The sequence below is a fragment of the Amphiprion ocellaris genome, chromosome 9 (assembly GCF_022539595.1).
Source record: "Amphiprion ocellaris isolate individual 3 ecotype Okinawa chromosome 9, ASM2253959v1, whole genome shotgun sequence".
NCBI classification, from domain to species: domain Eukaryota; kingdom Metazoa; phylum Chordata; class Actinopteri; family Pomacentridae; genus Amphiprion; species Amphiprion ocellaris.
In genome coordinates, this window is record NC_072774.1 from 32201647 (window position 1) to 32214833 (window position 13187).

Sequence of the window (13187 nt, forward strand, 5' to 3'; positions counted from 1 at the left end):
CATGACTATCAAGGTATTCTAGAGAGAAATGTGCTGCCCAGTGTCAGAAAGCTTGGTCTCAGTCGCAGGTCATGGGTCTTGCAACAGGATAATGAGCCAAAACACACAACTAAAAACAGCCAAGAATGTCTAAGAGGAAAACACTGGACTATTGTGAAGTGGCCTCTATGAGCCCTGATCTAAATCCTATTGAACATCTGTGGAAGGAGCTGAAACATGCCGTCTGGAGAAGGAACCCTTCAAACCTGAGACAACTGAAGCAGTCTGCTCATGAGGAGTGGACCAGAATACCTGCTGAGAGGTGCAGAAGTCTCACTGACAGTTACAGAAATCACATGACAGAAAGAGAATTGTTGGACCAACTTAAATGAATTAATTCAATTGAATTCCATTTATCCAAATTAAATTAACAAGTAATATGTGTGTCACCAGTTTAAGTTGGACATATCATCATCATTCCTCTCAAATGAACTGTTCGCATTGCTGAGACTTAATTGTAACAAACGCCAACTTCCATCCATCCATCCATTATCTATCCATCCATTATCTATACACCGCTTAATCCTCACTAGGGTCGCGGGGGGGGCTGGAGTCTATCCCAGCTGACTCAGGCGAAGGCAGGGGACACCCTAGACAGGTCGCCAGTCTGTCGCAGGGCTACATACAAAGACAAACAAGCACTCTCACATTCACACCTACGGGCAATTTAGAATAATCAATTAACCTCAGCATATTTTTGGACTGTGGGAGGAAGCCGGAGTACCCGGAGAAAACCCACGCATGCACAGGGAGAACATGCAAACTCCATGCAGAAAGATCCCAGGAAAGCCGGGACGTGAACCAGGGATCTTCTAGCTGCAAGGCGAAAGTGCTAACCACTACGCCACTGTGCAGCCCTCACAAACGCCAACTTGAAGTCTCTAATTTTTCCAACTCAATTAAAGCACTATTTGCTTTTCCCAAAAGGCAAAACATGATTTTGTCATTACACTACTTTTGTTTTCATGTAATCTGAGTTACAACAGAAATATTCAAGAATCATGGACATCATGAGTCAGACGCTCCTTGCTAAAGATGTAATAAACCTAGCTTTCATGGAAATGACAACACAGGTTTAAAGACAAACTGTCATTTCAAGTTGATAAAATCTCTGAAAGTAAACTGCAATAACCAAAGCAACAGATAAATAAAAAAGCAGTGCTTTACTTCAATTACAACTCAAATACACCATAAACAGTGCTGATATGTTGATGTCTTGAAATGCAGCCTTTCTACAATAAAAAATATTGGCTATTGGTCATTTTTGTATATTTTAGTGTATTTTGCGTGTTTTAGTGTATGTTCTTGAGTTTGTCCTGCTGTGTGAGTCTACAGTTTCTGTAAGTCAGTAGAGGTACTGTGATATTCCGAAGTTGGCTGGCAACTTTTCATAACTGAGTTTATGTGTAAGGAGCTGTTTACTGTTCAGATCTTCAGTATTTGGGTAGGCAGGTACATACACACACACACACACACACACACACACACACACACACACACACACACACACACACACACACACACACACACACACACACAGAGAGAGAGAGAGAGAGAGAGAGAGAGAGAGAGAGAGTCCTCCTCCCTCCTCCGGTTTCCTGTCGGAGCGGTGTGTGTGTGAGTGTGTGTGTGTGAGTGTGTGTGTGTTTAGTGTGTGTGTTTAGTGTGAGTGTGTATGGATGGTTCAGCAGTGACTCTCCAGCTGCTGAGCGGAGTGGAGCGCACAGCACAGCGGACACTTCAAACTTTAAATTCCCTCCTCTGGACTCTGTTTTCCTTTACTTTTTGACGTGAATGAGAATCTTCGGACAGACTCGGACTCTGAAACATGGAGGATCAGCGCAGCTCTTTATCTTTACGGGGAGTTTTATCTGTCCTTTTCTTTACTGCGCTGCTGGAGCCAGGGACCGCTGGTGAGTTGCGCACATCCAGAACTTCTTTAACTTCTCCTGCCTGTCCACTGCTCATGAGCTCACTACAGTCCTCACTGAAGTCATCCTCCGAAGATTTAAACCAACAAGACTCCTGTAATTGACATAGTTCTGGGAAAGTTGTCTTCCAGCGCGTTACGCATGGCGCTGCGCAGCGCCGAGAACAGTCAGGCGCAACAGGTGACTCATGCAGCGGTCTGATACACTGCTCAGCTATGCTCCCTTCTGCTGGCTGCTGCAAGTGTTGTCCACAGGGTGCATGAAAACAAATATGTGTCGACTAGCAGATAAGCTTTTATTGCAAAACACCAGCCGCAAGTTTTAATAGATTAGAGAAATATGAAATTATTGCCAGATTATTTGGTATAGTGATAACCTAGAGGTCAGTAGCTGTCACTGGAGAAGGATTACTTTAAACATGGCTTCTAGGGAGTTCTAAAAGTCATTATTTGTACAAACATAAATTAATAAGTGAAAATACTGATGCAAAGTGCAAAATACTTAACTTATAACAGTAAAATGAAAAACAAATAGCAAAGATGCCCTTTAATGAAGGGGAATAACTATACAGGCTTGTTCCAGCAGTTTATTAAAGCTGCATCTCTGAACAACATGTTTTTATGGTTTTATATCTGCATCATTGGATCAGATGAGAAATCTTGTGCATCATTGCGTTTCTGTAGGTGGAAACACTATTTGGCTGCACAGCATGAATTTATATAAAATGACCCCCCCAACATGATCACAATAAAATATGTGGGTTTTTTTTTTATAATAGCGAATTTTAATCTCCTTGTAAACTGTTTTCATGACAGTCACACTGTTTCCCTCCCATGTGTTAACAGCACCAATTTAACAGCCTTGGCTCTTTGCCATCTGTCATACTGTGACAGCTCCCATTTCACTTAACCACAGAAACATCCCCCAGCTTGTTGACAAGTGGTTAGACTGAGCACAATGTTGAGAAGAAGATGAAAAGTCTCTGCTGATGTGAACAAATATTGTAAAAATCACATCTTGTGTCGCCCCCATTAGACGTCTCCTTCTCTTTGCTCCTTCCTCTGTCTTCTCTGCTGTTTGTTCCTGCCCTCCTCCCACAGCGGGGCCTATTTTGAACCTGGAAATCCCACATACCAGAAGGACTGTGTGGTCCTGCTGCATTATGTGTCACAAATAGACACACATATGCACAAGAAGACATACGAACTTCCACCCACACGCCCCCATGCTGTCCTTCCACACCAACATGCACCCACTCTCTGAACCTCACACTTCTGCAGATCACCTCCAGGCCACAGGAAGCTGCTCACCACTCTCCCAGTACCGGAGCAGCTTGACATTTTTGGTTATCCAAACAGCGGCTGGACTCTGTTGTTTTTCTCTTTTCCTTCTTTGTTTGCTTTCAACTGATGTCGATAACCATCCGCTCGGCGGGTTGTCACAGGAAGGTTACGTCTTCCTTCCTTTCCAGGGAATCTCCATCATGCCGAGATACAGGCCACTGTACGCTCGTGCATTTTCCTGATCCGTATACTCAGCCAAGACAGATATTTCAAAGGTGCCAGTCAAGAAAGAGGGTTTCAAGGGAGAGAGTAGGCTTGTTGAAAAAGAGAGTGGTCATTTCTGCCCATGTGTGTTATTAAATATGCATCTGATTTAAGTTGTTTGAGCCCCCAGAGAGCTCTTCTTACTGTTTGAAATAGTTTGTGTGTGGGCTCCTGAGCTGTCCTGCAAACTGCTGCTGTGTTTATACTGATCTTACTGGGTTTTACTGTGGAGAAGAGAAGAGAAGAGAAGAGAAGAGAAGAGAAGAGAAGAGAAGAGAAGAGAAGAGAAGAGAAGAGAAGAGAAGAGAAGACAAGAGGAGGGCTCACCCACTTTAACCTTTCAGAACTGTCTCCTTTTGATTTTTTTTACCATATTAGTCAAGTTCCCTCCCATGAGTCGCTTCGCTGAATCCTCCGGGTCAAAGAGAAGAAGGAGGGATGGAGGCGGAAGGGAACCTGAGAGAGAGAGTTAAAGGCGAGGAAGATAAAGATGGAGAGGAATGAGAGGATTAGGGCCAAGTTTGAGAGAGGGGTGAATGAAAAGAGGTGGGAGGATAACTTTCAGGAGCAGAGGGGGAGAGCCCAGCCGCCTGCTGTGGCAGTTATGTAGCCCTGAGCAGCCTCTTGCCAGTTGTCTCCACTCATTTCAGTGACAGGACGAGGCCCAAAAGAAGAGGGCTTCTTATTCCCACTTAGATGTTTTCTTATTTTTATTTGCAGTGGTGCGTTGCTCCAGAAAAGTGTCTGTGATAAAATCTATTTCAGGGGTTTTATAGGCATAGACCTGGAGGAACCTTAGCTTCACAGTGGAATCTGTGCTCATTAAACCATCATACTGTCATATATGGGGACATCTGAAAGCACAGACTACTCAAAAACATTGTTTCTTTTTCCATTTTTAAAAAAAATCCATAACTGAAGATTCAAAAATGGTTGTGGATTGTAGTTTTATGAAGATTGGTTGACTGTGGCCTGACAGCGTAACAAAACCTCACAACTCTGATCACATTTTGATTTACATACCCTCATTGGTACACAGAAAGATGCGCCTTTTTTAACAAGTGAGCCTTTCTTTTATTGTAAACCAGAGGAGAGCACAGGCATGAAACACAAATGCTGACGTCTCACATGAGAAAAATCCCAAATGTGAACTTAACTGTTCCTGTAGGACCCAATTGCTCATAGTAAGAATTTATTTGATTTAGAACACATTAATTCAAGGCTTTTAAGTGACACTGACCTATAGAATGTTTGTCTGGTGTGCAGATTGTTCATTTTTTTCCAGTCACATTAGAGCAGTTCAGAGCAGTCTTTCCTGCGTATGAGTGATAAACTGCAGTCAGGTTTCCTGTCTGTCCTCCCATCCACTGTGAGCTCATGTCCTCAGTGGTTTGGATAACGAAAGAAAGGAGAGGAGCACTAGAAAGGGAAGTATTTCAGCTGACAAGGTGCGCTTAGTAGCTCAAGAATACTGCAGATTACGTTCCTCCAACACTCAACCAGTCCATAATTTGTCCCTCCTCAGATCATTGTCAGTAGGTACACAAACCTTGTCACTGGAGATGCCCTGGCCCAGTCCTCTGGCCATGATAATTTGACCCTTTTCAAAGGGTATCCTGCCTGTTTCACCCACTTTCAACATGTTAACTAAAGAAACCAACTGGTCTCTTGCTGCCTGATATCCTACAACTTTATATCATTATGAGATAATCATTATTCCCTTCATCTGTGAGAGCTCATAATGTTCTGACAAGCTGATAGATGTTCGAAATGTTGTCGCATTCATGCCTTTCAGAATAATTTGCTGAATTGCAATTAGCAAACTGTTATTCCTGCAAATGTATGTTACGTATAGAACTTTATGTTAATTTCAAACACCAGCTTCATTGTTATTCAGCAAATTTTCCTGGAGCATGACCTTTCTTCATCTAGTCTTCACCGTCTCCGGTGCTAACGAGTTGGTATTTATTAAGGTTTTACACTGGTCTGACTGCCAGATGGAAGCTGGTCACAGTAGCATGATTTCCCCTCCCAAAGTAACAGCAGCACAAAGAGAGCTCACATTTCAATTACTGTCCCTTCAGGAGCCATCAAGAGTACAGTTAATGTCAGTCCACACTTTCTCCTCCACTTTCCTGTGACGCACTCAGGTCACTTGTGTTTTCATACTGTAATTCCTACACATGGACTCGCAGCAGGAAAAAGTGCAGCAGTAATAAAAAAGGATGCTGTAGGAGCATTTTAGCAGCTGCAAAAATGACCCACATAACAGCACAGACCTTCATGCACAGTTACCCTTTAACTTAGTGTAGAGATACGATCTGCTAAAACTAATGGAGTGAGACGACAGGCCCCACCTAGCTAAGATCATGAATGCTGTTATTTTATCATAAATCCAGAGCAGTTTATAAATGAGAATATTTAGGTTGGTGGTGTTTTGGTTTTTTTTTTTGCCATACTTTAGTCTTTGAACCATTTTGATATAAAATGAACCCAACCATTGCTACCTAGCACTTATGCACTTGCAGTCAATCCTGTTTTGTTTGAAATAGTTGAGCTAATCTTTCCTGTCACCACTTAGAAACTGTAAAGGTACCCTCTAGGGCACAGTTACCTTTGGTTTGGGAATCCATGCTTTAAAATATGGCTTTTATCCACTTTAAACAGAGCTAAGGAAGCCGTTTCCCCACTGTTTCCAGTCTTAATGTTAGGCTACCCTATAGGCCTACACATTCTGACTCCAGCTCAAACAAAAGTGACATTTTTGTTCTTAACTGACTCTTAGAGAAAGAAAAACAAGCTTTCTTCCTAAAATGTTGAACTATCCCTTTTCAAAGAGATCCAGGACATGTGTGCTGCAAATGAAAAGTATAAAGGGTAAATAAACAGTTATAAAGAATGCATCCTTCCCAGCCAATATAGACCAACAGTTAAAGCAAAAACAGTTAAAGAGCACTTAGTGTGTAATCAGTATTGCACAACAGCACAATAAAGATTAATTAACACCATAAAAGACTTAGTGAGCTCAGTGACTTCACAGAGTGTATTTCTAACCCATTACACGTTCAGATTCATGTAGTCTCTGTGGCACTTTGCGGCACTAAATCAGCAGCATTTATTTGTCTCTGAGGTTGTGTGTGGGTGTCAGCGCTCTGCTATTTCACGCTCTCTGTCCTGCCCCAAACTAGACTCTGTGTGACGGAATGTGTCTTGAAAGTATATTAACTGTGCTTCCTGTTAAATGAATAACCCGGGCTGTGTAGACTGTGATCGGGTGTCACACGAGCGCACACACACACACACACACACACACACACACACAACACACCCAGCCATGCAAACACTCTGCAGCGGGGAAGCTGAGGTCTTAAAGGAGAATTGGTGGAGTTGGACGACATGTAGGAGGGTACTGGGAATCCACGCGTGTAGAAGCTGAAGTCCTCCTCTGGTCCGGTTGGGTTTCACAGTTCGGCTCTGCAGACGTGCTGCCGTGTCAAGTGATTTTACGATAGCACAGACTGCGCTTGTTTTGTCTGTGTCTTGGATTTCAGACATGTGAGGGCTGTTGTTGTTGTTGTTTGCAAGAGAGAGGCCCCTTTCATCACGGTGAAGTGGTTATCTGTCATATCAGATCATATCCTCTTTCTTTCCTTACTCCATAGAGGAGTCTCTTAAGATGTGAGATAATTCTTCAGAAAATGTTCACTCAGATTGTGTTTGCTACTGATGATACTGACCAAAGTGGTAATCTAAGAAGAATTTACAGCAGTGCACAACATTAGAGCTGAAGTCACATTTGTGTTTAATGGCTGGCAGCTGCTGCTTCATTCATGCCCCACAGTCACTGAGTCATTTACCAGCTGTCTAGTCAAGTCTAATTATGAACACAATCTGACAGGTTCCATCACAAGATGCAAACCCTCCTCAAAACTAGATAATAAAATGCAAAATTGAACCAGAATTGTATAACAAAATGATGGAAAGAGGTGTGGCATACACAGAGAGATGCTTTATATCTCAGTCTGGCCTTCAGCAGGTGGATTGTAGCTCTGTAGGACTGAGATCAGGAGACCAGCTCTGCAAGTCGAGGATTTACCACCTTTTAAGGCTCTTCTCTGCTCTTCTTCTTGATGCCCTGGCCATATGTTCAGCATCTGTATCCTTCTTAGTGATGAAATCAACACCAACGTTACAGTTTCACTGGTGGTTTAAGATGTTTAGACTATCCAAACCGTGTTTGACCGATCAGGAGGTATACTTTAGATTGTGTGGTTACAAAATTTTTACGCCCTTTTTTCCCCAAAGTGCAACCTTGCCATTCTGTTTTGCAATGGTTTGCAATATATCTTATGCTGAATCCTCTAAGGTTCTTGATTGTTGACAAGTGCAACTAAACCAGGATCTTCATTTACAGTGCTCTATGTGAATACAAATGATTTTCTACAAGATATTTCTATGCATACCTGCTGTTTTATAATAAATCCATGTGCTAATTTTGACCAACCACTACTTTTGATCTTCTGTCTTTTTAGCTGCTTCGTTATCACCACCGGTGCTTTAATGTCAACTGGCCATTTTCAGTTAACTGTGCCTGAACTAACATTGAAATGAATCAAAAAATGTTGAATAGCCAAGTGTCCAATTACTTTTGAGTCTTGCACTTTGGCCACTATGGCCACTATGTGTTCAAAGCCTACACGTGTTATTTTAACTCTGATCCAAACCGTCTCAGAGCTGAGACTCAGTACTTTAGTGCAGCTTGAAGCACTGAGTCTGAAGAGCAGAAAACAGGTAACTGTTAAAATATTTTCCATATTTGCTATGAAAACTATTAAAATTGGGAAGGTTCGAACTTCAATAGATTGTGCTGTAGTGTATTTTTGGAAAGTTAGCAGTAAAACCAAAGAACGTATTTCATAGTTTCAGTAATTATGGTAACAAGTTAAAGAAAATGGTGAAAGAGCTGCTCGCCCAGGCATTATTAGGACTTGGAGAAAAACCCAGCACTGGTGTTCAACCTGAACAGTAGCAAAAGCTGATATACACGGTGCAGAGCTGCAAGGACTTCAGGGCTCAGTGAAGCTGAACCAGGGCAGATGCTTGACGACACAGAGGTTTAAACTCAGACCTCCCAGCAGAAAGAGGGTTTCCATGACTCCAAAACCACCTTTCTGCACCACAACACCTGGTACACACAGAGCTTCCGTCCCACCCAGCAAGTCAAGATTATTTGAACACAAAAGCCACACTGAGGAGCCTTCCTTCCCTTACTAGATTTCAAAATAAATCTTTAAAAGGCATATTTAATCTCTGTAAACTGCACAGGCTAACATGGCTTAGCCGGTTGTTTTACAGTCTCTCCTAGATCAGCATTCAGGGGGCTTCAAATTGGAGAGGCAGGTCTGAACAGGTCACGGAGCAGAGGGAGATCAAAGACGTAAAGGCGGCTCGAGTCATGCAAAGAAGAATGACAGGGATAAGATTTTACTGATTGCACTGCCAGTCCAGGCAGCACGCGACACACTGTATTGCATGCAATACCTTCCAATCAGCCAGAGAGATGATATCAAACAGGGTAACCATACCTGAAAGCAGATTATTTCTTTATTATGGAGCAGAAAGGACGACAGAAATGACTCTTAGTGACATTCCTAAAGCAGGAATCAGGATATTTACTTCAGCTATAGCCGGGTAAACGTGAAAAGCACATCCGGTAAATAGCAAACGAAGTCGTGCAGAGTCATTGCCACTTCTAAGTTGTTGCCCATGTTTGTAATTAGTCATGGTATTCATCGTGTTCTTTTGGAACCTCGTGAAACATTTTGTTAGATGGTTTTGACTTTATATTTCCCAGATTGATTCATTCCTCTTCGACCTCAGGAAAATCTGTAGCATCCACAACAGACCATAAAACACTCTGCATTGTCTTTGATGCATGAATGAATTAAAAACAAAAGAAGATGCCTGATTATTGACTTCTTAGAGTAAGTCTTTTTTTGCATAGACATTTTGAAGGCCTTTCAAAGATTCTGTGTGGGTTTGAAGGTTCCCATCAAAATGACTAAACCGACCTCACCGAATCTTTGAAATGTGTAGTTTTCAGTGTCTCCTGTACCTGACTGCAAACCTGCCAGATGGTTTCTGTGAGGTTTGAGGTCATGTATCTGAAGTCTTCTTTTTGATCTGAGGAACTGCTGTAGCTTGGCACAGGCTGGGTATTGATTCAGTGATGGTTGTACTGGCTGTGGCCTATTTCTGTTTAGTTTGATGGTTTCCTCAGGTCTTATTTAACACATTTGAAGTGGTTGATCCAGGCGCAGAGTGTGGCTTGGAGGTGGAGGTGTTGCTCTACTTGTGGTTGCCTTTGTTTACATTTGTTTATGACCCCAACCTGATTAAATTCAGGCAGCTGATGCCTTCCTGTGTGTTTTAGCCTGTGTAGTTTGCAGCATCACGTGTACCTGTTTAAATGTGACACAATACTTAGAGTTTGTGTGAAAACCAGACCCAGAGGCTTTGGATTTAAATCAGTAAAAGTGGAGATCTGTGGCTGAATATGTCTTAAAACTGCATTCACAATTTTCTTTTTGTTGTTTTATTTTCCATTAACAATACACGAACGTCAGAGAGTAATGTGAAACGTGACACTCATAGTGATTAAACCACAGAAAATCCCCCTCAGCTCTGGGGCAGAGTTTAGTGTTTTTCAGCTCAGTGTTTCGGTTTTACAACCCACAGTTATATGACTTTTGTTCACTCTCACTGCTCTAATCATTTCCAGTCAAAGGAAGAAGCTGCTTTAGAGGGAAAAAAAACCTTAAAAGTACTACCTGCTTGGTACCAAACAGCAGGGAGACACTGTCAGAGACTAGCTGACTAACATAGTGGAGCATCTAGCAGCTAGAAAGTCAGATATTTTTCTCCAGAACAGGTAGAGACCAAAACAGACCTAAAAGAAACATGAATATGAATAAATTGACACTGTGGCAGGAAACTCAGCATCAAATAAGAATGTGTTAGTAGGCAATGGTTTGATACATCCATAAATGAACTGAATTAGTCAAGTGATATGTCAGCATTGTGCTAACAGTTTGTTGTGCTGCCCCCTAGTGGCAAAAATATGTAAGTTTAAGTCAAAATTTGTGAAAAGTCAAAAATAAATACGATGCTATGAAAGCCTTTTCAGACATTCATTCATTCATTATCATTGTGCTGATAGATTTTCTTTGACTGTGGGTTCAGATGTGCTGTTTCGTGGAATTTGTTCAAATACATACTGTTGATTATTCATTATCTACTACGTACAAATAAACAATAGCACTGTCACCGCAGTAACACAAATTTGGCAGGATCTGTAGCTAGTCCTTTTCAGCTGTCCAATACATTTTAGGCAAAAAATTTAAACGTTTGGAACACACTGTCATTATTTTTGCATTAGTCCAATTAGAAGAAGTAACAATATGATTTTAAAATCGTCTGATGCATTTTGTAGTGTTCCAAATTAGAAAGATCCGCCCAGTGTGACGTAGTAATGTGCCACTTATGGCAGTATGTTAACAGATTTAGCTGTTTCCCATGCAGCTGTGTGAATTATGGCTGATGATGATTCAAGGATTCTACAGGAAAAGTCAGGGCTTTGTCAGACCACTAGATTTTGTCCTCTGGAGGCCTTTAATCCCCACAGCAAATTTCATGAGAATCTGTTCAGTAGGCAATGCGAAAAAAAAATCACAAAAATTTGAATATGTGACAACATAGCTTGACAGAAATATGAAGCCCCCCCTAATGATGCTTTTTGTTTGTGTGATCTGCAGATAGGCTCCCTTTCTACCCCTTGAATCTGCTTTGTAAGTTCTGTGATCTGGAGGCTTCCACATGCAGCGGCACAGGGGCCTGCATGTCCAACTGCAGCATCACCTCCATCTGTGATAGCAACAGTGAGGTCTGTGTCGCTATCTGGTAGGTACCCGAGTGCAGAAACCTGCCTTCAACTCTGAGATGTGATTCACTAGATAGGTAGATAGATATACAGTGTTTAGCTATTATACCCCTACTCTGTTATTCTGTCTCTTAGGAGGAAGAATGAGACCGGCTTCTCCATCGAAACCCTCTGCCACGAGCCATCCAGGCCGCTGTACGGGGTTATGCTGGATGACTACAATAGCTCCACCTGTCAGATGAAAGAGAAGAACACGACAAATGGATCGGCTTACTTTTGCTCTTGTACTGAAGATGAGTGTAACGATCAACTGATATTCTCCCCCAGTGAGTACACAAAACCAGCATCTTCTAATGAGGTTAAAACTGCAGTTAAATGTTCATAAATCCGTAGAGAATTATTCTTGCAGGTCCCCAGTTGAGCACCTCTCAGCTCATTAAATAGGTTTTGCTGATCTTGAATTTCCCTGTATTGGTTCATTCTCAACACTGGCATCAATGTTTTCCACAGAAGCAGAGTTAGCAGGTAACCAGTAAATACGGCTGAGTATTTAACTACTAGTGGTGGAGACCAAAACAGAGCTAAAACATGAGTGAAAACTGAATTCTTCATGTGCACACAAACTCAACTTTAAAGGCGTGTTCTTCAGTATGTGCTGAATGCATTAAAATGTCATCACTTGCACAGTATATTCACCATCAAAATTAGGATGTGACAGCATGTCAGGGTTATGTTTACAGCTCATTCCAGTGTTAACAAGTCACCAAAGAAGTCCATTATTGCTTATAATAATGCTTTGTATGACCAAAGCCAGTAATGTGTTGGTCCAGCACCATATCTCTGCCAGCACACATTCATTCCTGTCAAAGATCTTCAAAAGCTGCTCACAAATATACACTTTCATCATTTTAAGAACAGCTCAGCAGCTTCCTAACATAGCTGGGCACTTTATTTTTTGCTAAAGTTACTCATAACAGAGCAGTTAGTGAATTTCTCCAGGGACTTTTGGCAGCAGTGGATGAACAATATTTTTGGCAGCTCTTCCGGGGCATTTTTGATAGTATAAACCACCCAGATGATTGGTAGCCTTGACCTCTGATAAATGTATGTTTTTTTTGTTGTTTGTTTACACTGATCTGCTATGAATATATGACTGCACAAAGAAAAAGACAAGTCATGCTCACCACACCCACTTCACTCAGCCAAATTCATCCAAGCGTGTGAAAAGCAGAGCGGATAACTGGACTAGATGTTACAGCGGCTGTAAAATCATCAGGTCATCAGAGCAACACATCTGCAGTGCTTCCTCATTTCACTGTTAATGAGTAACCAAGCATGTGTGCGCTTATCCTCTCCATTTAATTTGTCTTACTGTAAGTCATTTGTCTGTTGCTGACACGTTATTCCATTTGTTGATTAATCATCATTCCTGTTTGCTGTCAACCTCTCACCTCCTCCTCCTCGTTCTCTGACCTTCTCTCCAAACCGCTGACTAGGAAACCGACCGTGTCTTCAAATGCTTACAAAGTTTACAAAGTTGTGGGCGTTTTTTGGGGGGGTCTAGTTGTGTGCGCTACTGTCTTGCGGAATAACGAGAAAATACACCGTCATCACCAACAGGAAATGGAACTGTGGTGTCTTCTTCGTGTAAACAGCATCGGGGGAATCCTCAGTGTGGTTGTAGAGACACAGCTGGGTGCTTCGTGCCTCTCAGAGCACTGAGAAGAAAAA

At 41.9% G+C, this 13187-nt stretch overlaps 1 protein-coding gene across 1 annotated transcript in view; it reads left to right on the plus strand.

The window, feature by feature from the left end:
• The first annotated feature begins 1697 nt into the window (after positions 1 to 1697).
• Positions 1698 to 13187, plus strand: part of tgfbr2b (transforming growth factor beta receptor 2b) — a 39911-nt gene continuing 28421 nt past the window's right edge. The window contains exons 1-3 of the mRNA XM_023278051.3: positions 1698 to 1952; positions 11332 to 11476; positions 11592 to 11782. Coding sequence (XP_023133819.2) covers positions 1868 to 1952; positions 11332 to 11476; positions 11592 to 11782 — 421 coding nt within the window. The 5' untranslated portion in view covers positions 1698 to 1867. The remainder of the gene's footprint in view (positions 1953 to 11331; positions 11477 to 11591; positions 11783 to 13187) is intronic.